Below are 24,224 nucleotides of genomic sequence, written 5' to 3'. Positions count from 1 at the left end.
TTGAACCTGGGAGGCAGAGGTTGCAGTGAGCTGAGATTGCGCCACTGCACTCCAGCCTGGGCGACAGAGTGAGACTCCATCTCAAAAAAAAAAAAAAAAAAGGAAAGAAAAGAAAAGAAAAGAGAAAAGAAAGGAAAAGTTTTCGGGGACAGAAGTCAAAAGGCACCTTCTATGGCATCTGGAAGGGGTGATCGCCCCATGAGTCACATAGACTCCCTTGCCCTTACCTGTGCTAAGAGTTGGTTGATTTTGCTATGCAAATTAAAAGTAAATTATATAGTTGTCCAAGGTGGAACAAAGGTAACTGGAGAATGTTTCATTAGCAACACCAAGGCTTCCATTTTTATTTCACTTAGCAACTAGCCATGTTGATTATGCTTGCTTAATTTGTGGGTGCCCTTTCATAAGTACAAATTAGCTCAGATTCTTCGTTTAGCATCAGGGTTGTGCCTCTAACCAAAAAAAAAAAAAATTATTATTTAATGGGGATTTGGGAAGACTTTGTCCATCTTAACTCATCTTGCCCTTATGTGGTTGGAGAACATTAGCTCAGCATAATTGCTTTGTGCCAAAGCGTGGCTGTATCAGCAGGAAAAAAAAAAAAAAGTGTGGCAAGACAAAAGTGAATAGGCAGTGTGTGCCAGCTTTACCAATGACAGAAGAAAGGATATAGATACCCAACTTGCCTTTCATTTCACCCTTGCTGTCACACTTCAAACACACAGTGAATACAGAACCTGAGTACTTTGGGCAGGTTCTTCAGTGCTGCTTCTGTGCATATAGGAATCAAGCCAAAGCCCCTCCCCATGCTTCTGCTCTAGTAGGCAGGCAACCTAGTCACAAATTGCTGTAGCTGCTTTTTATCAGGTTAGGAAGATTTTTATTTTTAAAATAGTGTAATTTTTTTCCTGACAATGGAAAACATGAACTTAGCATGCAGTTCTACACCCGGAGAGTTTGTAAAATTAGACGTCTTTTTTCTCCCCCCTTAGGAGACTCTAGCGATCCATTACATAGTTTTGAAGCACATACAACCAACCACAACTGCCACCCTACTGGCTACCCCCACAGCACCAAAAGTATTGTTGTAGTCAGCAATACTTTTTAGCCATCTTTCTATATTAATACATACAAATTACTTCTTTTTTTTTATTCAGGTGAAATTCACATAATGTAAGACTAACCATTCTAAAGCAAAAATTCAGGGGCATTCCCAGTTCACAATGTTATGCAACCAATGATACCTAGTTATTTTATTCTTCTTAACAGCTATATAGAGTTCTATTGCACAGGTGTACCATAATTTATGTATTCAGGCTTCTGTCTTTTTCCAGTTACACACTACACCAAGCAGTATTGCAGTATTTGTATGCACATTTTTGCACATTTGTGGAAATGTTACTATAGGATAACTTCTTGAAAGTGAAATTCCAAGGTCAAAAGTTAAGCCAACTTCAAATTTGGATACATTTTGAAAAATTGACCTCCAAAAAGGCAGTGCCGATATTCATTCACGAGCTCCCTTAAAAGTGAGAATTATGGATCCCTAGGGGCCCTTTTCTGTCCCCTCTTCCCATATCACTTATGCCCCAGGTCCAGCCTCTGAGTGATGGACTTATTTTATCTGGTTCACAATCTGTCTTAAGTTCCCTAGAGCTGCCGTAACAAAGTACCAAAACTTGATGACTCAAAATACAGACATGTATTCCATCACAGTTCTGGATGCTGAAAGTCCAAGATCAAGGTGTCCGGGGGGCTATACTCCCTCTGAAAGCTCCAGGGAGAACTCCTTCCTTTTGTCTTTCTGCTTCTGGTGGCTCCCAGCAATCCTCAGCACTCTTTGACTCATGACAGCTGTAACCCCAGTGTCTGATTCTGTCTTCACAAGGCCTTCCTCCTCGTGTGTGTCTGTGTGTCCTCTCCTCTTCTTATAAGTATTCAGTCATTGAATTTAAGGCCCACACTAATCTAACATGACCTCATCTTAACTAATGACAACCATAAAGACCCTATTTTCAAGTAATGTCACATTCTCAGGGACACTATTTAACCCACTATAGGATCATTAGGGAAACTGGAATTTTAAGTATGCAAAAGAGAAAGTAACACTGTAGCATTGTTCCATTTAGGGTAAAGACAGGCAGTTAGAGCCTAAAGAGTGGATGAAAACCCTAGAAAATTCTGTATTCTACTCCCAAGTTAATGCAGCTTAGGATCCTAATCCAAGTTTGATGTGTTCCTGAAGGTGTGTCCAAAAGTCAGTTGTACAAAGAAATGAACAATAATAAACATATATTAATGCCAAAAATATTTTAGCACCCTTTGCCTTTTAAACATAGCTTTCTTAAATAATTTCAACTTTTATTTTAGATTCGGGGGTACATGTGCCCATTCGTTGCACAGATATAGTATATGATGCTGAGGTTTGGAGTACAAATGACCTTATCACCCAGGTGGTGAGCATAGCACACAATTAAACATAACTTTAAATCAACCAATGGGTGCAATTTTAACATAACTTCAAATGATGTCTTTCCAGTATTTTGTACATTCCTTACTTCTTTTCCATACCAAATGAAAATAAGTAAGTCAGCCTAAATTCAATAAATGTCTGACTGAGGGCAAAGATTCATCACTTTCAGCTCACTTAGGAGCTTCACCTTTGACATGCTTTGATTTTAGGACTGTGTCTCTCATAACTATTTTCAGCACTTTCTTTTTTTATTTTACTAACTTTTATGAAATAAGAAAATATAATTTAAAAAATCAAATACCCTCTATAGAACACAAGCACTACTGTATAAAGACAACAATGCAGGCTGGAATTGTTGGTTGGAAATGTTGTTGCAGGGTATAGCCTGGCATAGAAATCCATCAGGAAATGCATGCAAGTCCAAATCCAGTGCAGAAACTGAAGAATAAAAAGCAAGCTATAGTGCGGACATATAACTTGGTCAGTAAGATTCTGTTTCCTAACTGTGATATATTTGAAAAGACCAAATTACAGACCTCAAAGTGTCAAATAAATCATAAGCAATATCAGACCCCTTTCATTTCAAAAATTGTGTAAGTCAGGCCAGTGAGTTTATGCTACAGGAACAAAGGAACAAACGGCCCCTAAAATCTTAGTAGCATAAAGCAACAAATGTTTACGTCTCTCTCATACTACTTGTCCATCAGAGATCACCGTGGGACTCTCTTCCGAGATTCAGATTGGTGAAGCAGCTATTTAGAACATTGCCTATACCCATGCAAAGAAAAAGAGCATTCTAGAAGGTGTCTCATCACCAAATATGACACAAGTCACTTTAGCTCACCTCACCACTCATTGGTTAGAACTAGTCACATAGTCCACTCAACCACAAGGAAGTCAGTAAGTGCAGTCTGACTATGTGCCAGAAAGGTAGAAATCCAGGAATATTTTGCAAATAGCTCCAATGACCGCCACATTCTCTCTCTCTCTCTCTCTCTCTCTCTCTCTCTCTCTGTGTGTGTGTGTGATGCACCTTGTATTTGCATGCAACTTGCATGCATCTATCCTTACAATCAACCAAGATATTTTCTATTTATTCCACCAACAGGAAGAGTGACCCAGTCCCAGCCATGACCACTCCTGAGAAACTCTACTCCAACGTCATGCAGACTCTGAAGCATCTAAATTCCCACCTGCCCGATGGCAGCCATGTTATTTTGTATGGCTTACCAGATGGAACCTTTCTCTGGGATAATTTGCACAACAGATATCATCCTCTCGGTATCAGTTTGAAGATTCTTTTGCTCTTTAATAACATCAATGTATATACAGTTCAATGTGTATATGGTTCAAACCATATAGAAATGTGCTTAAAATGCCATCATGGAACATGGGTCAGAGCTGATGAAGGCAAGAACCCCCAGGTGCAGTATCTAAAGGTCATTATCCAGAGGTGAGCAGAATCAGATCCAAAGGCAGAAAGGGCAGAAGTAATTCACAAAAAACTAGGACACATCAAAAGGTAAGCGCTCAAACCAGGAAATTCCTCTAACAGAAGGTGAAATGTAAAATGAGCTGAGGAAGCCCAAACAGGAGACAGACCCATGAGTCAAAGACGGATTTCTCTGAACCTCAGTGGTAAGTGCCTCCTGGTGGCCTGTTAGAATTCTCTAGAGCATGGTCCTCCAGCCTGCTCGTTTCCTGCTTCTACACTGTCTTGGGGTCCTTAGCTCTGAAAGGCTTTAAAATGTTCCCGGAACTTTCTAATGGGAACTCAAATATTCTTGGTACTGTACAAATAACATAAAAGTGCTAGTAATTCACATTAGGAAAGTGTGATCCTTAACCCTGTGAGATAGATGTTTTCATCAACCACAATAATTTCATTTCATAGATGAAAAAACCAACGCTCAGAGAGGTTAGGTAGCTTGCCAAATATCACAGAGTTCACTGAATATGTTGTAGCAGGGCTCTGCTTTCTGTATTTCAGAGGAAAATGTATTTATTAAGTGCCAACTATGTGCCAGGCACTGTTTTAGGCACAGGGTAACCAGCAGAAAACACAATAGTCCTAAGTTCCTGCCCACAGAAAGCTTATATTACAGTGGGACAATGACTCAAAAGTATGTCAGAAGGTGATAAGTGCCATAGGAAGAAAATTGAGCAAGGAAGAGGAACAGGGAGCTGGCCTAGTCTTCCCTGATGAGCATCTATAAGAAGAGGCCTGGGTACCCTCCTCTCAGCCCCATATTGACAGCACCTGCACCAATCTATCATGAAGAAGGGGCTATCCTTTCCCTGGTGTTACCCCACTCACCTCCTGAGCCCAACCCACTAAAAGGTGCTGGCAGTCCAAGCACCTTCTTAGGAGTCAGGTGAGAAATTCAAAGAAGACCTGAAACTCATTCCTTCACGCCCTCCTTAGAGGGGGCAGGTGGGGAGCAAGATTTCCCATTTCAGGCCATCAAGAGCCTTTTCTTGCATATACAACTTTGTGTATATCTTTCCAGTCTTCCCTTGTCCTCTTCCTGCAGTCCCTGTCTAAGACAACCCCCCTACTTCTCCCTCAAGAAATTCTGCCTCTCCCCACCTGGGAAAAGAGTAAGGGTCCTTTAGCTAGCTCTCAAAGAGCTCTGGTCTCTTAATTGGAGGACCAATAGTAGACGCCCACATTCCAGATTCTCCACCAATAAGGATGAAACCATTTTCCTTTTGAATTACTCATGTATCACAAATATTATTATCCAAGCAAAACACTGTCCAGCCTCACCTAAGTAGAGAGCATATTCTTCCTGTTCATGCAACTTTGACCACACCCCCTTAGAAATAACATGATCACACATGGAACTTCACTCCATTCTGGGCTGCTTTGCATGTATAAAGGACACCAACCTTGCATGCGTGAAGAACACCAACCTGGGCTAAGAATGTCTCTTTGAACCACGGGATATGAAAATTGTACAACTGCCCTCAACTGATTCTTTCAGATTTCCAAATGTCTCTCTGACACTAAGAAATGCTTTGGAAAGAGAAGCTGGGGGCAGGGAAGTTTGTTCCCAATTTACTCCATCACAGTAATAGCAACTTGACTTCCATTTTTCTGATTTCAAATCCCGTTTTCTTTTCACGAACTCTGGTTACGGCACCTCCATAAATTCTTTCCGATATGCCATGCAATTCACTTGATTTATGAGACATGTTTGGTTTCATAAATATGAGACCAAATGTAAGAATGACTCCATGTAATTTGGAAAGGACTGGAGGAAGGAAAAATGTGTGTAAGAATATAAGAATGAGGCCAGGCATGGTGCCATGCCTGTAATCTTAGCAATTTGGGAGGCTGAGGCGGGTGGATCAACTGAGGTCAAGAGTTCAAGTCAAGCCTGGCCAACATAGTGAAACCTTGTCTCTTCTAAAAATACAAAAATTAGCAGGGCGTGGTGGCACACGCCTGTGATCCCAGTTACTCAGGAGACTGAAGCAGGAGAATCGCTTGAACCCAGGAGGTGGAGGTTGCAGTGAGCCGATATCGCACCATTGCACTCCAGCCTTGGTGACAAGAGTAAACAACCAACCAACCAACCAACCAACGAACAAAAACTCTGTCTAAAAAAAAAAAAGAATGTAAGAATGGTATGTAAGAATGACTCCATGCAATTTGGAAAGGACTGAGGGAAGAAAAAAGGATGATTGGGGGATTTGTCCACTTCTGTGGATTCTCTAGGCCAGTGGTTCTCAGCTGGGGGTAACCCACTCACCCCCACCCTGCTTTTATCACATCTGGAGATAGAAGAGGGGTGCAACTAGGCTGGGTAAAGTGGCTCATGCCTGTAATCCCAACACTTTGGGAGACCGAGGTGGGCGGATCACCTGAGGTCAGGAGTTCAAGGCCAGCCTGGCCAACATGGTGAAGCCCTGTCTCTACTAAAAGTACAAAAAAATTAGCCGGGCATGGTGGCAGGCGCCTGTAATCTAAGCTACTTGGGAGACTGAGGCAAGAGAATCGCTTGAACCCAGGAGGGGGAGGTTGTAGTGAGCTGAGATCACACCATTGTACTCTAGCCTGGGCAACAAGAGTGAAACTCAGTCTCAGAAGAAGAGGGGTGCAACTAGCATCTAGCAAATAGAGGCCAGGGGGTTTGCTAAACATCTACAATGCACGAGACAGCACCCCAAAATCAAGACAGTCATACAAGGTTAAGAGACTGCTCTAGACTTTGCCTTGTCCTTCTCAAGTGGACTCTTTCTGGCAACTAATCACACCCTAGCATGTCACAACACAAAATGGGAAGAAGAAAAAGATAGAACAAGTTTGTTCTATAGAAACATCAGTAGTTTTGAAAAAAAAAATCCAATCAAGGAGAAAGCTGAAACCATCTAAAATTTGTTTGATGCTGATAAGTAATTATTCACATCCTAAATTATCTCTGCTGCCTGGTTGCCATGGGAAATAAATTATAAATTTCTCAACAAAGCATCAGGGTCCTTCCTAGAAAGGCTGGGGAAGTAGATGGGATTTGTCCAGCATCCCCAGGCCTCCTTTGACAGGACTCATAACTCACACAAGATGATAGACTGCAAGAGGGGGCCACATTAGGAAGGTGTGATTCTTTTTTTTTCTTTTCTTTTTTTTTTTTTTTGAGACGAAGTCTCACTATGTCACCAAGGCTGGAGTGCAGTGGCGCAATCATAGCTCACTGCAACCTCCACCTCCCAGCTTTAGGCAATTCTCCTGCCTCAGCCCCCGGAGTAGCTGGGATTATAGGCGCCCGCCAACACACCGGGCTAATTTTTGGTACTTTTAGTAGAGATGGGATTTCACCATGTTGGCCAGGCTGGTCTCGATCTCCTGGATCTCAGGTGATCCACCTGCCTCGGACTCCCAAAGTGCTGGGATTACAGGCATGAGCCACTGTGCCCGGCTGAGAAGGTGTGATTCTTAAAACGACCCTGTGAGATAGATGCTTTCATTAACCACAGTAATTTTATTTATTGCTCTTGCGCTGTCTCTCTTCTGCTCTCACCCCAAACCCCGTCTTTGGATCTTGAGCCAGCAGTGAACCAGGGTTCATGCTGGGCCAGCCTCAGGGTTTCGTTGCTCTGCCTAGGCCACCATAGATCTCATCTTAGTCAGCAGTTGGACACTCAAGTCTGATTCCTGGGCACCACGTTAAGGGTTGTGCTAAGGGTGCTGTGCAAAGAAATAGAAGTAGGGGGAAGGGGACGAGTTCCATTTATTTGGGCCTAGAAATGTGGTGATCATAATGTCTAGACTTGACTTGGGCCACTTCTTAAAAATTAAGAAAGAGTTCAGGAAACAGAAGCATGGTAGGAGACCCCCTGGTCAGTGACACAGTCTCTGCTGCCTCCTTTCCCCTCAGAAGGACGGGCAGGAACTCAGCCTGAGCAACGAGTGAAGGCAGGGTTAGATGCCACAGCACCCACTCAGCAGGTCACAGGGGCCCAGAACAAGAGCAGGTGGCTGTCTCACTCCTGCCAGGGAGGAGGGGGTGACCAATCCCTCCTGGCATCCCTCCTCCTCAGCCGGGTTCGTGACTCACTACCCAGTCTGTCACTGGCTGCTGAGGGCTGGGGCATCCCATAGCCTCTCCTAGTTACTACAATTCCTGGTGGGAGTTTATTGTCTTTGTGAGGAATTACCAGACAGCAAGCCTCACACACCGGGATTCTACTGGCATGGGTCTTTTGAGAAAAGTCAAGCTTGGCCAGTCACAAGTCCTCTCAGCCATGTTCCGTAAGGAAGGCAATCATTCCAGAAATATCTCTGAGATTCCTATTCTGTGCTTTTGAGTAAAGATGACATAAGATGCAGTCTGTGTCCTCAAATGAGAGAGAAAAGACAGCTCTGCTGAGGAACGCAGCACATGGACCCTGATAGCGAACGTGCCGAGTGCCATGAGGATGGGCAAGTCACAGGCCTTCTGGGGCCATCGCAAGGGTTAGATGAGAGGGAGGAAGCCAGGGACTCCTGGCTGCAAATTCATCTGCTAGTGGGCCTGCCTTGAAGGGCTTCTGCCACAAAACAGCAACTTCATCTTGTCCCAATTACTCTTAAACTTGAAACCAAATGCCTTTTTAAAATACCTTGGTGTTTCTATTTTATCACGTGCTTTCCCTCTGTCTGAATGAATGTGGTTTTAATACATTTACATGGCATTTCATGGAGCTGTGACTGATCTTTGTTGGTTCTAGGTTTCTATGGTACCTCAGATTTCAATTATGTTTCCAGAATTAAATAGTTACCAGAGACCCTGCCCTAAAGAAGTTGCAGATTACGAAAGACAAAAGCCGACACTTAGCCAGCTGGAGCAGAACAGGCCTTTGATCTTCAGAGGAGCTTATGGCAAACACTGGGACAGCCCACTGGCTCCCCACAACACACACACAGGCACACAGACACACACACACACACACAGAGACACACACGCAGATACACACATGCAGACACATACACACACACAGACACAGAAACACACAAAAACACAGAGAGACACAGACACAGAAACACACATACACAGACACACACGAAGACACACAGAGACACAGACACACAGACACACATGAAGACACACAGATACACATAGACAGAGCTCCTCAGCCCCTGGTGATTCCTGGCCACTGTGGGACAGTCCTCCTGGCCTGCCCCTGGGCTTTCTTGGTCAGCTTTCCTATCCAGATGGACTTGCTAACCAGGGAGTCACAGACACAACCTCTTTTCATGCACCCCATAGAGGTAGGATCAATAGGCCGAAATTACATTAAAGCAACAAAGATCAAAGCCAAAGCTTTAAAAGAAAGAGTGGGGGACCAACTGATGTTGCCAATAAAGCAGACAGTGTAAGAACCATTTCCCTCTTCCCCTCCTCGAAACCATCAGTCCATCGCAAGCACCCCTAGCCAATCTTCCACATGACCAGCCCCAGAGTCCCTACCCTCTAACAGGCAGAAACACCAGAGAGGAGGGACACTGACTCATTACAACTTTCCCAGGTTCTTCTAAATGCACCTAATGTGCCCTCATCCTGTTCAGCAGACCTAGCCACCCACATTGAGGATATTCCCTTTCTCAATCAGGTCCAGCTGGAGGTGGAGCCAGGAGACAGAGGGAAAGGGAGAGGGACTGAGGAGGTGCAGAAGCAGGGTACCCCTCAGGGTCTCATTGGGAACTGTGCTGGCCATCAGCAGAAGGATAGCAGGAGAGGGCGTCAGGCAGGGTGCAGCAAAGCCAAGGTGGGCCTTCATCCCCAAAGAGGAGTCAACAATGAAGTTCCTGGTGTCACAGGAGCAGGACAAACTCCGGCCTCTCTGAATATCAGAGCAATCCAGGCCTGAAGGTGGGGAGGGGAGAGTGCACGGTCAGGCATGAGGTGCCACCTCCTATCAGGCTGCAGAGAGATGCTGCCCCTCAGTGGGAGGGGACACACCAGGGCCCAGAAGGGAGGCAGGGCCCCAGCCAGGCTACCTAAGTTTCACTATGAGGCCCCAGTTCCAACATAGAGACAAGATGGCACCAGGCACCAAGGCAAAAGCAGCCAGACACTGGGCCCTCACAGATGGTGGGGAGACAGAAGGTCCCAACTCAGTGGCAGCTCCCAAAGGGGAAGAGCCAAGCCAGAAGAGCCCGTGGAGAACCCAGGGTGGGGAGTGGAGAAGGAAAACGTCAGTCAGTGCAGCTGAGACACATTCAGGAAGGGAGCAAATGACAAAAAGTATACACACACACACACACACACACAATGGAACAAAGCCTCAGTGAGTAGAAGTAGGAACTTGGGAGAAAATGGGAGCTCAGTGTTGGACCCATAAAATGAGAGCATGGACAAAAGCCGAGGGCTTGGGATTCATTTAAAATGTGAAGATACAGAAGCCTGTGCAGAAGACAGACCTGGCGGGTCACTGTGACTTTAATGGCCATAATGAGCCTGTGGCTTTCCCGTCCTGGGACTCACTCACCCACACAGAGAGATAATAAATTTTTTCTCTATGACAAGAAAATTGAATCTATCTTCCAGTCTAGCTAACCAGAGGTATAAGTGAAAAATAAGACAGTATTCTATCACCTTCAATCTTTCTCTTCATTCTGAGATAGGTTCCTATTATCTTCCTTTATGTTTTCAAGAGTGTGAGGAGTGTTAATGGATACAGTGTCAGTCATTCACCCCCGAGCTTTGGGGAGACCTGGATTTTGTGTGTCAGCCACAGCATGAAAGTCTAATTGCTTCGGGGGGAGTATATGCTGGAGGCGGGGTGGAGCAGTGTTGGAAGAGAGAAGAAATCACCCCCACAGATTCTGGGACTATAGCTGATGTTCAGAAAAACTGGATGAACCCTCATCTGGTACTTTTCACTTTGTTAGGTACCTCTGTAACCTGCACTAGAAAATAAGGGTGTCTACTAATTAGGGTCAAATAAGATATCCACTGGACAGCCCTTAATCCAGTGCCACAAAGGGTGACATGAGGTATTGCCTCCCCATCCCATGGGCCACCCGAGCGAGCATTTTGTACAGCTTTCAGCTCACCAACTGCAGGGAACTACGTGGTCAGAGCTTCAGATACTCAGAATGTCCTGCCAGGCCCTTGGCATGGCATAATTTGGTCAGACCTGAGCGTTCCATAAACCTCAAAAAAAGAATTAGGTCAACCGCCACCTCGAATGTTCCCTGTGCCCCGTGCAGGGAGCGTTTCATACCACGGCCAGGAGAAAGTGCTGCTCTTAAAGGGCTTTATTCAAGGCATCCTGATTCATATCGAGCTGTAGGATACTTGGATTTCTTTTTCCTGGGTCCAGATGAGGCCAGTTCCCCCAGCCCCATCCTGGCCCATGCCCAGAGCTCTATATGGGAGTGAGTTCCTCAGGGCTCCTCCCCAAGTCTGGGTCTGAATTTCTAGAGGCTCAGAAAGGAGGAAAGCACAGGCATTCTTCAAGAGCAATGCTGCATGAAAAATCAGGGGAATCCCCTGGAAATAGCGACCTTCTGCAAGGGAGGCAGGGAAGCCCCCCAGTGTCTCTAAATGCTGCTATTGCTGAGTGCCTGCAATCTACCAGATCGTTCTGTTTTCCAGGCCGGCTAAATAAAGACGTGACCTATGCGCACTTGTACTCCTTCCTGAACTGCCTCCAGGTGAGCACTCACTAGCTTGCTTCAAGGCCTGCTTACCCACCCTGTTCCTCTGTAATCAAAGTGTTTTCCCGCTCTCAGGTCAGCCCCTGCCACGGCTGGATGTCTTCCAACAAGACGTTGAGGACTCTCACTTCAGAGGTACGACTGTCACAGCCCTTTTGATACCATCTTTGATCATTCTTTCCCTGTGTTTGCTGCAGAGTTTTCACTGGGGATGGGATCCTGGCAGAGGGATGGTCTCCAAGCTGGTGAATAACAAGATCAAACCTTCCAGGTGCTTGGGGAGCCAAGAGAACCGGGTGCACCCTGTCTCATTCTGTCTCGCTCTGGGTCTGTCCTCTGCTGACTGTGCTTCTCAGCCACTGTCTCTCTCGTGTGTCCACATGTGTACACAAACACTCCCCTGCGTGCACATGCACACACACACACACACCTTTTAAAGCTGGTCCTAAGCATAGTTGTGGATTTGGAGAGAGTTGGTTGAGTTTGGCCCCTATGCATGACAGAAGTTCTCCCGAGGTAAATAAGAACCTTCCTCCCTTCTCTCAGGGAATCCATTGCTCAAAGAACATGGTTTGCACTTCTTTCACAGATGGTGAATAATCTCTTTGTAAAATATTATTGAGGCCGGACTCAGTGGCTCACATCTGTAATCCCAGCACTTTGGGAGGCTAAGGTGGGAGGATCACTTGAGGTCAGGAGTTTGAGACCAGCCTGATCAACGTGATGAAACCCCATCTCTACTAAAAATACAAAAATTAGCCAGGTGCCATGGTGGGCACCTGTAGTCCCAGCTGCTCAGGAGGCTGAGGCATGAGAATCACTTGAACCCAGGAGGCAGAGGTTGCAGTGAGCCAAGATCGCGCCATTGCATTCCAGCCTGGGTGACAGAGCAAGACCCTGTCTCAAAAACAAAAGTGAACGAACAAAAGACTTATTGAATATTTTTTACATAAAAAGCATATTTCAATTTTTTGAACTTGGAGAACACAAAGAAAAATAAAGAAAAGTAACAAAGATCACCCAAAATTTCACCACCCAAAGTTAGTATATGTGTATGTCTTCCCATTACCACTTCCAGAGATCAATATATTTGGTTTTTTGCCTACATAGTATGAGAATGCACATACTCTTCTATGCTTTCCAGTGTTCATAAATTGTTTATCCACACCATAATATTGTAACCATTCTAAAGTTTATACATGTGAATATATTATGATTTATTTCATCCTTTGGTGTTGGACATTTAGATTGTTTCCAAATTTATACTATGATAAATAGCATTGTGATGAACAATCGTATATCTAAAGGTGTAAGTCTCTGTGTACATCTCTATTCCCTTGAGACAAATTCCTAGAAGAATTACTGGGCCAAAGGGTATGTCCGTGTTTAAGGATTTGATCCATATTGCCAAATTGCTCTCTAGAAAAGTTAAGCTAATGACATTCTCATTCACCTACCCATGACAACATTCAATATCATGGTTATCTTACTTTTGCCAATCCCAAGGGTGGAAGAACTAGTATCACTAATTTACACTGATTCAATTCCTAAAGAACGTTAACATTTGTCGCATGTTCATTGGCCATTTGTATGTGACTAGAATTTAATGTGCAGAGCAGCTGTCTGCTGATGGCTTGGAGAAATGAAAGTAGAGTAGGATGGGGAAGATCGATTTCTTTGTTCTGCCTGAATTATGTCACTAAAGTCAAAGTCTAGATTTCATGGAATTCTGCCTGTTTCCTCTCTCTTCAGAGAGCAGAGCAACTCTCCAACACACTGAAAAAAATTGCAACCAGTGAGAAATTTACAAACTTCGATCTTTTCTACATGGATTTTGCCTTCCATGAAAGTAAGTAGCTTTGTTTGGGTGTTGACAGAAGATGAAAGCAGCAGCTAGTTTAGGGCCTGGGCAGCTGGTTTTATACTGCTTTTTATAAGCCAGCAGGCCACAAACTAGACAGGGTTACTCCTGCCTATTCTGACACACTAATAGCTCTCAGTATTGAGAAAAAGATAAAATGTAGGACTTTTTCTGAAAAGATTTGGCTCAGCATTACCTCTGTACTTCACCACCATTTTAGAATCCCTGATGCAATAGAGCCAGTGACTGGTCAGAAAGAGCTTTGGGCTGGCAACCTACAGGTTAATGCACTCACTAACCTGTTCTTGCCAGGTTAAAAGCCCTGGTTACCTGATGGATGTGACAGAAATGAGGGATATGGTGGCACCTCTCACAGTGGGCCCTGAAATACCCAGGGACTCAAGAGCAGTGCAGATTCCCACACTCCATATAGGATGAACTTAATCAGAATCTCTAAGGGAGGGACCAAACAATTTGCCCGTGGCAAAGTGATCAACCCATGTCCGAACTTTCTGGAAAAACTATTACTAAGTTTCTTTTTTAGCATTCTGTCCAAACACTGGAGTCACTGCTGAGGGGTCACACAAAACAGGCATGATTACTATAGCTACTGATTTACCCTTTACATCTTGAGTCTGAAAAATTATTGCTTATTGACTATAATCCTTCCTGATTCATTTTCATTGCTAAGCAATTTTTATACAAGAGCAAAGCTCCCTGTTGACTGCCAGATGAGATAATGCTAATGAAGGGTTTCACAGTGTAGGCGAAAGATGGAAGATTCCTCATCCAGAGTTTATCATCTCTGTCCCCCACCCACAATGCCCCCATCCGTAGCATCTGGGTTGGAGCAGATGGCCATCATGAATTATCAAATATTACATTCGCTGACACATTTTGCATTGCAGACTCTAGTAGTTCAATTCCGAACATCCTTTCAACAAGACTGATCTCCCTTAACTAGATTTCCTGCCTAGGTGATACACATTTCTCTCATGGGGAGAGACATTTTGATAAATAACTTCTCATTAAAATGCAGAGTTGAAGACTCATTAATGAATTCCTGGTGTAAACAAATGCACCACCAAGTGATTTTTGATCATCGTCAACCTTGAATATAGACAAAGTTATTAAAAATATAATAATGTCTAACACTCACATGGGACTTTTTTTACTTTCCAGAGTGATCTCTAGCTCTGTCATTTATTATCTCTGGGATTGCAGGCAATTCTCTGAATATTTTCAACTCCCTTTCCAGCCCTGGAAATGGGGATACCATATCTTCCTAACAATTCTCTGTGATGATTGTATGAAGTAATGTGCCATCCTCCTAAATGTTATGCCTGTTACACAGAAAAGGTACCATTTCCTTACACCCTTGCTACTCAATGTATGCTTCTGGATAAGCAAAATCAACACCACCCAAGAGCTGGTTATAAATGCAGAGTTCCAGGGCCCACTCCAGACCTACCTAATCAGAACCTGCATTCAAACACAATCCACAGGTCATTTCTATGTCCATTACAGTTTAGTAAAGGGTTTGTGAGGCCGAAGTGGGAGGATCACTCAAGTCCAGGAGTTCAAGATCAGCCTGGGCAACATTGCGACACCCCATCTCTATGAAAATTTTTTTTTTATTAGCCAGGCGTGGTGGTGCATGCCTGTAGTCCCAGCTACTCTGGAGGCTGAGATGGGGAGATCACTTGAGCCTGGGTGGTTGAGGCTACAGTGAACTGTGATCACATCACTGAACTCCAGCCTGGTTGACAGAGACCTCATCTCTGTAAAAATAAAAATAAAGTTTAATAAATGGAGCTCTAAAATGCCTCAAGATTAAGAGCTAGGTCAGTCATCAGATTTGTAAGTCCTGTTATGTGCCCGGAGCTGTGAAGGTGCTGGGAACATAATTGTCAACAGAACAGAAGAGTCCTTATCTCTGTGGAGGATATAGAGAGAAGAGCTTTATTCTTGTCTGCCCAGAATTCCACTGGTGAATTGACATGCTTGGAAGCAGAGCCTCATCAGTCCTTTCTTGTCCCCACAACAATAATAAATGCAGTGAAAAAGCAAAAAGTTGAATTAAGCTAAACTGAACATTCTACATCAACGTGGGAGAAGCCTCCTAGGCTTTCTCCATGGGGCCTTCGTCGTCTTCTCCTCAGGAAGTTAGTGGGCACCCCACTAGGGAAGGCATGTGAGAACAGTGGGACCACTGTGGGGCCCGCCCCCATGAACATCTGATACAGCACCTGCATTTGATGTCTAGGTGCCACCTTGTCCACCTCTGAAAGAGCTAGCTTTTCTGTCTGGTTTTGGGAAACTGTGGTAGTGTCCTGACTTAAGCTCAGGGTCAGGTACTGCAAAGGACATTTTTAACTTGAAATTTTAGCATTTTCCAAAGTAGCTGGAGGGATAATCCCCTCCAAAATCCATCTCCATGGGTAACCGCCCAGGCCTGGGCAGCTCATCTTCCCAGAAACCCACCTCTTGTGGGTACAATGTGTGCTTATAGAAAGAGCCCAGAATTTACAACTGTGTTCCTATTCCAGCTCAGACACAGAATAGCTGGGTAGCCTCAAGTGAATTAAATAACCACCCAGCCTTTGTTTCCTTGTATGTAGGATAGAAATAACTAACCCATGTAAGGATTAAGTAAAACAAAACTTGTAAAGTTGTAAGGACTCAATAACTGCTAGTGGCCATCCTCCCACCCCCACCATCGTCAGTGTGTATGAAGCAGCTCTTCACTCCTGATGTCCAACCCACCCCCCAGCTCCATTCATGCCTCTGAAGTACTTTGAGTTCCTTCGAGGAAGATATGGTAGAAATGCATCTCATTACCAAGAAGTAAAGTAATCTTTTATCAGAAATTAAAATCCTACAGAGTTATGTATTAAGTCTGCAATCCTGATAGTCCCATGAAAATCTCTCCTCTCATTTTGGTACTGTATGTGATCTGACCATTGTGTTAAAAATATTCTCGTTTTTCATGATACTAAAATTCACAATTTCACATCCTTGTGACAGAGCAAATTGTAGTTGAGGGTCCCTGTTTCTTGAGGGTAGGCACAAGACCCATTCATTTTCCACCCTGGCAGCCTCAGTCCAGCATTGAAAGGTGATTGCTCATCTCCAAAGACTCTTTTTGTCTCTTGCTGACTCATTCTCCAACTGGTTATGAACTAAACAGAGGCAGCAACTTTTCCTCCCTTCAGGAAATGCCAACTTGAGCAGGTGATATTCTTTTTCTTTGTCTGCACCACACCTCCCCATAGAGGAAAGAAAATGCCACTTGGCTGACAAAGCCATTTTTACACTGAGAGTTTAAATATATCTCCAGCTGCCCTCAGCTTCCCAGATAGCTCAATTGGAGTAAACCTGGCTCTTGGTTCCCTTCACCATGAATACATTTGTGAAATCAGCCAATGACTTTATGGTGCTGACCAGAAAGCAGCCTTTGCTTTAAAATATCTGCTAGTGTTGCTGTTCATCAAACAGCTATCAACTGTTTTATGAGTCTTTCTCCATTCTTTCTATTACATCTTTGAAAAGCTGGTCATTAGCAGTTTCTTTGACTTTACAAATAAACTACATTAAAGAAGAAGAAAACAAAACAAAATACATTATGCTCCAAATCTCCACAGATCATCCATGATCATTCAAGAGACTTAATCCAGGTCTTCTGAAGGACAAATAGGAATTCATTGGTCTATTTTAAGTCATGGTCCAAAGTAGAAAGGAAACTGACCAACTTACCATGTTATCTTTGATTGGACCTCCCACTCTAAAATCAATCAAGGAAAAAGTAAAGACCAGTGTCTGGTATTGCATTTCTCCCAAGAAAGCAGAATTCATCCTGAAATAAACAACAAAAAAAGGATCTCTCCTGTGACATTGGCCACAATACAGATAAAATTCTAAATAAACACTTGTCTGTGAGTTACTGAAGCTCCCTTAAGTTTTACTGTCCTGATAGCTACATACATGTGATGACCCGTAGCCCTCACAGGCATAAAAATCATATGGGGAAAAAAATGATGTTTACCCTGTAAATAAACAGGGTGTAGTCTTAGTAAACTTGTAGCGTTTTCTTTTAACACCTATTGTATTATTTTATATGGCAAGCAAGTTCTTCCAAAGGCTGGACTCCCTTGTAGTTGCCACCTAATGTAGGAAAGGGATGGGAGTTGACAGACAGGAATAATTTCCTAGCAGGGAAGAATGTGTTATCATCGACGTCATTTAGAATTGCTGGACTATGGTGATGATAAAAGGTGGACCTCTCCCGCTGCTCCCAACCCTAGGGTCTGTTCCTGTTCCTCCACAAAGCTTGGCAAGTAAATATCCTTCTCTTTCTTTGTGCTTTTTTTCCTGAGTTTTCCTTTTATAATCCCCACAGTTATGGGATTGCTCAAGTCTCCAAGGGAAGGAGAAGGGAATGGTCATCTCTTCTCATTTTGAAAACACAGTATAGGTTGAATATCCTTATCCTGAATGCTTGGGACCAAAGGTGTTTCAGATTTTGGATGTTTTAGGACTTTGGAATATATGCATTATATATACTTACCAGTTGACCATCCTACATACAAAATCCAAAGTTTTCCAGTAGGCATTTCCTTTCAGCATCATGTTGACACTCAAAAAGTTTTGAAGTTTAGAGCATTTTGGATTTTGGCTTTTCAGATGTGAGATGCTCAACCTGCGTCACTAACTCTGATAATGGAATCATCTTGTTCCATGAAGACATCTATCAACACCTCTCTTTCTTTCTCTAAGGGCCATAGGTTTTAGTTTGGTAATTAGTAACTCACATAAAATGCAAATCAAAATGAAAATAGCCTAGAATTACTTTAAGCCTAGATGCCAAAATTGAATCACAGTCTAAGAAACTCCTGTATAAGCAAAGCTCACCTTTGTAATATCAGGCTCCTAGTAAACATTCTTCTCAAGGAACACGATCTTGTTTAAACTGTGTTTCCTTAACAGGTTCAAATTTGCTTTCTACTGTGGATTTTCCAGAGCTCCTGATCACCATAATCCTCTTCTAGACTTTTTCTTAGCCATCTCAGGCATGGATTTTGATTCAATATGTCATTCAACACTCTCTGCAAACACAGAGAGTCAAAAAGTATTTAAGAGGCTTCCTACCACCACTGCATCAGATGACACCAGGATAGTCCAGGTCAGGTCCTGGTTTGCTATGCATCTATTTATTACAAGAGGACTCTGCCTCCATGTCTTATTCATCCAACTCTTCACAACTTTTTAGTAGGTTCTGTCTGAAGTCTTGATTGGGCTCAATTCCCATTGGCTTGCTCTTATTAACACACCTGGGAATTTTTTATTAACTGTCTTATCTCAGAATGCTGTAATAAAATACCATGAACTGGGTGGCTTATAAACAACAAAAAGTTATTTCTTACAGTTCTGGAGGCTAAAAGTTTAAAATCAGGATGCCAACATGGTCAGGTTCTGGTGAGGGTCCCCTTCCATGTTGCTGACTGTCAACTTCTCATTGTATCCTCACACGGTTTAAAAAAAAAAAAAAAAAGTGAGAGAGCCCTCTGGGGTTCATTTTATTTTTATTTATTTTTGAGATGGAATCTCACACTGTCGCCCCGGCTGGAGTGCAGTGGTGCAATCTCGACTTACTACAACCTCTTCCTCCCAGGTTCGAGCAATTCTCCTGCCTCAGCCTCTCGAGTCGCTGGGATTACAGGCGCCCACCACCACACCCGGCTAACTTTTTTGTTTATTTCTTTGTTTTGGGGTTTTCTTGTGTATTTTTAGTAGAGACGGGGTTTCACTATGTTGGCCAGGCTGGTCTTGAACGCCTGAGCTTGTGATTAAGCCACCTCGGCCTCCCAAAGTGCTGGGATTATAGGCAAGAGCCACCACACCTGGCTGGGCGTGAATTCATGGGTATGAACCCCATTATAGGGGCTCCATCTTCATGGAATAATTACCTATGCCATCATAATGTGGATTCGGGTTTCAACACAGGAATTTGAAAGGGACACAAATATTCAGTCCTTGCAACACCCTGTTGGGATTTTCTTTCATTCTTTCTTTTCTTTCTTCTGTTAGCATCTGTACAGCATAAGGTGAAACCCAACCAAAAATAAAGGGAAAAGTGGGAGAAGGGACAAAATGTTCATCAAAAACTTTGGTGAAGCAAAAAGGAGCACAAGTAGAATGGAGATGATGTCATCTCTGAAGTCACAGAGGGGACAGGGAGGCTGACATTTCACCTGGCCTGGGTCTTTCTGCATCATTGCTGATTTTTGTTTGAGAGACTCCTGTGGGACTGCAAGGATAGATAAGACAAAGACCATAAAAGGACAAAGAGAACTGAGAGAGCTCAGTGGTGGTGATCCTGGCTCTGCGTTTGAAGAAATCTTTCCAGACGCCTGGTTCTCCATTAAGGGCAATTTGTTGGATGTTCAGATCGGGAATGGCAGGGAATGGGCTGGACGACATCCCTGAGCAGGCAGGGCCAGTATCGCAGCCAGCAGGGCAGTCTGGAACCCACAGAAGCTTCAGAGTGTCAAGTCCAGAGGGAAAGGTGGGGCAGCTAGAATTGAACCTCAAGAAGAAGGTTGGATTCCAAGGTCATGCCCCCCCACCCAAAAAAAAGAAAAAGCAGGCAAAACAGGCCAGGCAAACTGAAGACTGAGCCAGGCAAGCTTCCCCAAAACTGTCCCTTTACAAGACACTATGGCCAAGGGCAAGAAAGAAATTGTTGAAAGCTGCATGCTGGCTTGACAGAAAAAATAAACTTGCACGAGAGTGAGTACTGTTTAAGCATCAATGCAGCTCTGAGCTTCCTATTAGAAGAGCAGGTACCTACCATTCCTTCAGAGAGAAGTGTTATTTACCAGCACGCCACAACTTCTCCCTGGAGACTCTGTGTGGCAGACACCACAGAACACAGTGGACAGTGTCCTCAATTTGAGTTTTCAAGAAATGCAAAGGCCACTTTTCAATAGCTGCTTCTTCTAACAGCCTCTAGTAAAACCCAGAAGCATAATATGAGGCTGTGGCTCGGGGCAGTCTTTCTGCCAGAGAATAAGCTAACAGGGGCTGGCGATTCAGTGTGTAGGACTCCAAACCATTAGTATGAATTTCTTCCTGAGCTTTGAGAAGGGCAGCATTATCCTCAGCCCCTGGGGAATGGAGATTGAGTAGTAAGTGGGGATACCATGCTGGGATATTAGGACTAACTGCAACAGCAGCCTTGTATTGACTCAGCCCTGGGAAGTCCAGCCCCTCTTGTCCAATCAAAGCCCCTGACAGAATTTCCATCCTTACTTTGGGATGAGAAGAGGCGAAACAGAGGGCACAGACCTATGTTCTTGAGTTTTCTGGGGAATGAAGAGTAAAGAACGGGATGAATCGTAGTTGTGCCTGCCCCCATCACTGGACACTGGGAAAGTGAGGGCGTAGCTTTGCCAGGAGCAGCTGGCTCAGATGCTGCTCTCTGGAGGCTTCCTAGGGATTTGAAGTTTCCTTGAGGAGTTCTAACTGTATGATGCAATGATGTAGAGTTAATTGTGCTGCTGCCTTAAAGCAACTGACATTCTTGGTCTCTCACCCCTGTTGAAGGACAGTTTCATTGCTTTTCATCACTTTGGGGTTCATAATATTTTTTCTGCAGCCATACTCCCTCTAACTGTGGCGATGAGATAATTTTATGTAATTATATTCCTGACCTACTGTATGATTTTTAAAGGCAAGTGCTTGACACATGCAGGCAGAGTCTGCAAATGGCAACCCATGAAAGGGGATGTTAACAAAATGTTTGATTTTCCCCTACTGTAATACCATCCTACCGCACCACTGAAAAATGACGTGTACTGAGATAGGTGTTGAATATGTTAGAGCTCACCTTTTGCTACTGCCCTCCCTGCTACACAAACCACATTCATCCAACATTCTCATGTATTCCCTTCCTGAGTTAGAAAAAGCACACACACACAGTGGGAAGATCATTTATGTTCAGAAATCCCCCAGTGCAAGAGAGCAGCTCAGAGACAGCCATGGCTGAGTCAACATGGGCCCGGGAGGGCACAGGCAGCTCTCACGTCCTTGTTCTTGGATGTTGGCCGTTGCTTGTGCAAGTGTGTCTGTAACCCTCTCGTTGTGTGTCCTGCAGTCATACAGGAGTGGCACAAGAGAGGCGGACAGCCCTGGCAGCTCATTGAGCCCGTGGATGGATTCCACCCCAACGAGGTGAGCACAGTCACATGGTGGCTGCAGAAGGTTATTGGATGGCTTGTCGGTTTTTAAGTATGCTTACACATTCATGTGTTTATTTTTATCCTGTTTTGTTCCAGAAAGGATTTGAGATAAGGTACATACACGTGTAAGATAGAAGATTTAATGAAAACCAAGTGAAATTCGGGACAATAGGAAAATAAAGTAGAAATTATACTTGGATTCCTGACTTAATTTCTATAATTCATAAAATATGTGCAGGGCAGTCCTGAGAAACTGCCAGAAGGGCAGCTCTGCGATGCTAAAAGGGGCATTAAGCCATGGCTTCCATAAGATAAGAAAAATAAATCAAGCACTCCAAAAAAAAAGGAGGAAAATAACAAGGATTTTTTTGGAAGTGAGACCCATGAGAAATGTATTCTATGGTCTTCCTAGAAAGGGTGCTGTATAGGAGGAGAACAATGTCCTTAGCAGTATCCTGCAGTAAGAGCTGTTTCTATCGAGGATCCAAAGTACAGTTCTATAAAGTAGCTCTCCTCTGGTCTCATCACACAGCAAGGGGAGCCAGAGGGTGGGACTCTGTCCTCTTCCGGCTCCACTCCCTTCCCATTATTCTGGCTTCAACCAGAGAAACTCCGCTTTTATCTGTTGTATGTCCTGGACTTGCTCACGACATTTCTTTATTAAGAAGAAGAAGAAAAAGAAGTGGGGGAGTTGTTCTGCCACTTGTAAAATGTAGAAAGCTGCTCCTCTATGGGGAGGGATGGGCCATTTACTCTCAGGCAATCCCACATCACTAGAGCCTTTCTGCTCCAGCAGTTAGGGAAGCATGGTGTGGCTACCAAAGGGTACAAATGTGAGGGGCATGCCTGAGGATGCTCCCTGGCTGGCCATCGAGACCCAGGCCATAAGAGTGAAGGTAAACACAGCCTACCTTCCTCCAACTCTAGGCTCAACCAGTGCTCATGCCAGGGGTAATAATCACCTCAAAAGGAACTAGAAGGGTGCCCACTCCCCAACAAATGAGTAAAAGTGGTGTCCCACAATTGCTGAGCAAATTTTAAAGTAAGTATTAAATGCCCACCTCACAGATTTAAATAGCCACCAAAAAAAAAAAATCAGAATAATGCCCTCAGAATTTCTAACCTTCCTGTGTATCAATTGGATGAGTTGATCAAAGAAAATTGTTGGCTAGATTCTGGTTAAATATCAGGGTCTATTCCCCCAAAAATGATGTCTTTGGTTTTAGAAGAGTTTGTGTATATCCCTTCTTTCTATATATTTTTTTTTTTTTTTTTCCGAGTCAGAGTTTCACCCTTGTTGCCCGGGCTAGAGTGCAATGGCGTGATCTCAGCTCACTGCAACCTCCGCTTCCTGGGTTCAAGCGATTCTCCTGCCTCAGCTTCCTGAGTAGCTGGGATTACAGACGTGTGCCACCACGCCTGGCTAATTTTGTATTTTTAGTAGAGATTGGACTTCTCCATGTTGGTCAGGCTGGTCTCGAACTACCAGCCTCAGGTGAGCCACCCGCCTCAGTCTCCCAAAGTGCTGGGATTACAGGCGTGAGCCACTGCGCCTGGCCCCCTTCTTTCTAACAGTTATTAGATAGCTATTCTTGTCATTCTCTGCACAGAGTAGCATCTTACTCTTCTGATTCTGTAGACAAAGGGCATATGAAAAGATAGTCACACAGAGTATCAGGAACAAACTAAGAAGAAGACAGCTTTGTTTTATCCCCCAGCATATATTTATCCCATCTATCAAATGACCATTCTGCCCTGACTCTTAAAATGATTTTGGGGTTCAAGGTCTGTCAAATTGGGGCTCTATCTTGCACTCAAACAGTTTCACTTATATCTGGTGATTGAAACACAGTCAAAAGCTGAAAATCAATATGTGCCATAATCTTATGCTATTCCTGCAAGATTTGTTCACATGCTGGTAACCGGTGATAAAGTGGCCAAGAACAGATAGCCAGGCCTAAAGCCTGCCTATTTATCATGTATATTGAGCTGAAAAGTCCAGATTGGCAAAGTGCCATCCAAAACTATTTATTGAGTGACTACCCAGTGTCAAATGCAGTGAGAATTCAAAAGTGAACACGAAAACGCCCTGCCATTTAAAATTATAGTATAGAGTAGGAAAATGATGAGTAAACAGACAATTAAATATAGAGCAGCAAATGCCTCCAACTGTGCAAGTACAGAACACCACAGAGCATTATGGGGTAGGATGGGAGAGAGAGGTGTTCAAAAATGTTTTCAGGCCAGGTGGGGTGGCGCACGCCTGTAATCCCAGCACTTTGGGAACACGAGGTGAGTGGATCACCTGAGGTCGGGAGTTCTAGACCAGCCTGACCAACATGGAGAAACTCCGTCTCTACTAAAAATACAAAATCAGCCAGGCATGATGGCGTGCATGCCTGTAATCCCAGCTACTCAGGAGGCTGAGGCAGGAGAATCACTTGAACCCAGGAAGAGGAGGTTGCAGTGAACCGAGATCGTGCCATTGCACTCCAGCCTGGG

General features: G+C 43.9%; 1 protein-coding gene across 7 annotated transcripts in view; it reads left to right on the top strand.

Annotated features, from left to right (window-relative positions):
- The window catches only part of AOAH (acyloxyacyl hydrolase), a 220,240-nt gene that overhangs the window by 190,120 nt on the left and 5,896 nt on the right, over window positions 1-24,224 (top strand). For 3 of the 7 annotated variants that reach the window (XM_026447149.1, XM_026447152.1, XM_026447156.1), the window contains exons 16-20: window positions 3,582-3,754; window positions 11,560-11,618; window positions 11,697-11,756; window positions 13,374-13,470; window positions 21,638-21,714. In XM_026447149.1, coding sequence (XP_026302934.1) covers window positions 3,582-3,754; window positions 11,560-11,618; window positions 11,697-11,756; window positions 13,374-13,470; window positions 21,638-21,714 — 466 coding nt within the window. Of the gene's footprint in view, window positions 1-3,581; window positions 3,755-11,559; window positions 11,619-11,696; window positions 11,757-13,373; window positions 13,471-21,637; window positions 21,715-21,818; window positions 21,929-24,224 lie in introns of those variants that run through there. The other 4 variants (XM_026447150.1, XM_026447154.1, XM_026447153.1 and 1 more) reach the window with 3 other exon arrangements.

The sequence above is a fragment of the Piliocolobus tephrosceles genome, chromosome 8 (assembly GCF_002776525.5).
Source record: "Piliocolobus tephrosceles isolate RC106 chromosome 8, ASM277652v3, whole genome shotgun sequence".
NCBI classification, from domain to species: domain Eukaryota; kingdom Metazoa; phylum Chordata; class Mammalia; order Primates; family Cercopithecidae; genus Piliocolobus; species Piliocolobus tephrosceles.
The sequence above is the reverse complement of the archived record's forward strand: the minus strand, read 5'-3'. Positions and strand labels throughout refer to the sequence as shown.